General features: G+C 39.3%; 1 protein-coding gene across 1 annotated transcript; it reads left to right on the forward strand.

The window, feature by feature from the left end:
* Window positions 1-428: 428 nt before the first annotated feature.
* LOC102835434 (olfactory receptor 8U8-like) lies at window positions 429-1,388 on the forward strand. The gene has a single exon (XM_006877799.1). It carries the CDS (start codon window positions 429-431, stop codon window positions 1,386-1,388), a length of 960 nt encoding a protein of 319 aa, XP_006877861.1.
* Window positions 1,389-3,147: the final 1,759 nt, after the last annotated feature.

Here is a 3,147-nt window from a genome sequence, read left to right on the forward strand (position 1 = left end):
TTTGACTCCTAGAGACCCTGTATATGGTGTTACCAAGGCTGCAAATTTTTATTGGAGCAGAAAGCCTCATCTTTCTCCCAGGTAGATTTGAACAGATGAAATAATGGTTAGCAGTCCAACTCTTAACTCACTACACTACTAGGACTCTTTTGTTGTTGTTGTTGTAGTTAAGTGTTATCAAGTTGGCTCTGACTCATAGCAACCTTGTTATAGGGTCTCTGAGGGGCAGCTGGTGAGTTTGAACTACTGACTTTGTGGTTTATAGTCCAGTGTTGATCCTACAGTGCCACTAATAATCCCTATATTAGCAACCAAATTCTGTATAGAATATCAAAATATATTTTAAAAATTATAAAATTGGTAAAATTTAATTACATTTAATTGAATTATTTTCCCTCATTTCTTATCCAGATGCCCTGAAGAGACACATGGATCAGATAAATTGCACCCAGGTGACAGAATTTATTCTTGTGGGCCTCACAGATCACCAGGAGTGGAAGGTGCCTCTCTTTCTGATATTCTTATCCATCTACCTATTCACAGTAGTAGGAAACCTGGGTTTGATCATAGTCATTAGGGTAGATGCAAGACTCAACACACCAATGTATTTCTTTCTAAGCAACCTGGCTTTTGTTGATTTCTGTTATACTTCTGTCATTACACCTAAAATGCTTGGAACTTTCTTATACAAAATAAATGCTATCTCTTTTCATGCGTGTGCTGCTCAATTAGGCTGCTTCCTTACCTTCATGATATCAGAGTGCTTGCTACTGGCCTCCATGGCCTATGATCGATACGTGGCCATCTGTAATCCTCTCTTATATATGGTCACAATGTCCCAGGGAATCTGCCTTCAGCTCGTAGCTGTTCCCTACAGCTATAGCTTCTTGATGGCACTGTTCCATACCATCCTCACCTTCCATCTCTGCTACTGCCATTCCAATATCATCAACCATTTCTACTGTGACGACATGCCTCTTCTCAGGCTGACTTGTTCAGACACTCACACCAAACAGCTATGGATTTTGACCTGTGCTGGTATCACATTCATTTCCTCTGTTTTGATCGTCTTTGTCTCCTACATGTTCATTATCTCTGCCATCCTGAAGATGCGCTCAGCTGAGGGCAGGCGCAAAGCTTTTTCCACATGTAGTTCCCACATGTTGGCAGTCACTATATTTTATGGGACACTGATCTTCATGTACCTACAACCAAGCTCAAAACATTCACTTGATACAGACAAGATGGCCTCTGTCTTCTATACAGTGATCATTCCCATGTTGAACCCCTTGATCTACAGCCTCCGAAATAAGGATGTGAAAGACGCTGTAAAAAAAGTTATCAACAATAGAAACAAGGCATTTGTACTCACAGGGGTAAGAAAATGACTTGAATTAACAAAATTTGATTCTCCTTCATTGTCTGGGTTTTTTTTGTGTGTGTATGTCTTCTTTCCCCATTCATAAAAGTAGTAGATTGCTTTGGTCTTAGTTGGTGATCATTAAAAGATATGTTAACTGCATAATAAAAATCATCTGTGGTTTTTTTTTCTTCTTCTTCTTGTGTGTGTGTGTGTGTGTGTGTGTGTGTGAGTTTGACTTAGATTTATATTTTCTGTGTAAGAGGTGCCATAAGAATTAACATCAAGTCCATCATTTCTCAATGAAATTTATAAAAAATATTACGTTCTCTCATAGCTACACAGACATTACTGACCAAGGTTAGATAAATATATAGATGGCTTCATTGCACAGTTCAGGATCCTAAGGGTGCAGTAATAATATATACACAATTAAAATCTAGGAGGTACCTATAAATCACTGATTTCAATTCAAAGTGTCATTTCCCCCAGGGAACATCTGTCAATGTCTTGAAACAGTCTTGATTATATGATAGCTTGATGTTGTTGCTCTCTAGAAGATTGAGAGCTGGGCTGATACTAAATATTCTATAATGCCCAGGAAAGCCCCACACACAAATACTGTCTTTAAAAAATGTATGGCACCAACCATTCCTCCCTTATGCCTCTTTACTCAGCTGGGTTTGATAAGTCATCGCAACTGCCAAACAGAACTAAGACAGCATACTCACAATTATGGGGTTTATTAGGGAAGTTAGCAGGTTATAGGCATAGTTCTTCCAGTCAGGTCAGACATTTCTTTGGACCTCAGACCCTTGGCCTGGACTCTGCCCTGCTCTGGTATGTTACAAAACTCTTTTTGGATGCTGATAAATGCTCACAGGGCACACCATTCCACCATAAACCTCAGCCTGAGGGTGTTCAGCTGTAGCTCTGTGGGTCAGCAAACCTCAGTCATCAACTTAAGTGTCTCAAGGCACCCCATTCTGCAAGCAAGGCTTCTGCCCCAAATGATTCATCTTCACTTGCTCCATGACTGAGAAATGCACCACTCTATCTTGTGCTCTGGTTCTTGGTTCTGCTACTGCTCGTGTTGTTCCTCTGTCATTCTTCTAGCGTCATGGATTTCTGTCCCTGGGTTAAGGAGGTCCATTGCACAGGGTTCTTGGGGTTCAAAAGACAAGCTCCATTCCTGCCTCTTCTTCTTTGATGTAATGAGATTGCTCACTCCCGCTTCTGAGATGGTTCATTTTATATCCACGTTAATGTACCAATTAATACTGCTAACAATCAGTCACAACAGAATCGTAATCCATCAGCATCTTCCCTTGTTTCTTTAACAGACTCATCTGAATAAAGTAGTTTGGTAGGAGTTATGAAGACTATGGCTAGACGAGACATATGAAGTAGTTCATTGCACCACGTTCCCAGTCCAAAATGGCAATAGTGCCAATAAGGTTGGCAAATTTTTTCCTAAGCAGTTGTTTTTCCAAACAATTGTTATTTGGTATGGTGGACAACAGGTTATATTCAGGTTGACCTCATTAATCGTGCCTTTCTAGTCCTCTGTATCCTCATTGATTTTCTCTTTGCTTGTTCTAGCAATAAACAGTGATGTCTAAATATCCCCAGCCATTGTATTGTATCTTTCACTTTTCTATGTCACTTTATCTATTTATTTATTTTATGTTTTATGTTTTATTGTGAATTATGTGATGGCTTACATGGGAGAACATTAGTTTTACATTCATTCTATCATATATCATTTCATTGCTATGGTTACAATC

This window comes from Chrysochloris asiatica, unplaced genomic scaffold (genome assembly GCF_000296735.1).
Source record: "Chrysochloris asiatica unplaced genomic scaffold, ChrAsi1.0 scaffold00599, whole genome shotgun sequence".
Taxonomy (NCBI): domain Eukaryota; kingdom Metazoa; phylum Chordata; class Mammalia; order Afrosoricida; family Chrysochloridae; genus Chrysochloris; species Chrysochloris asiatica.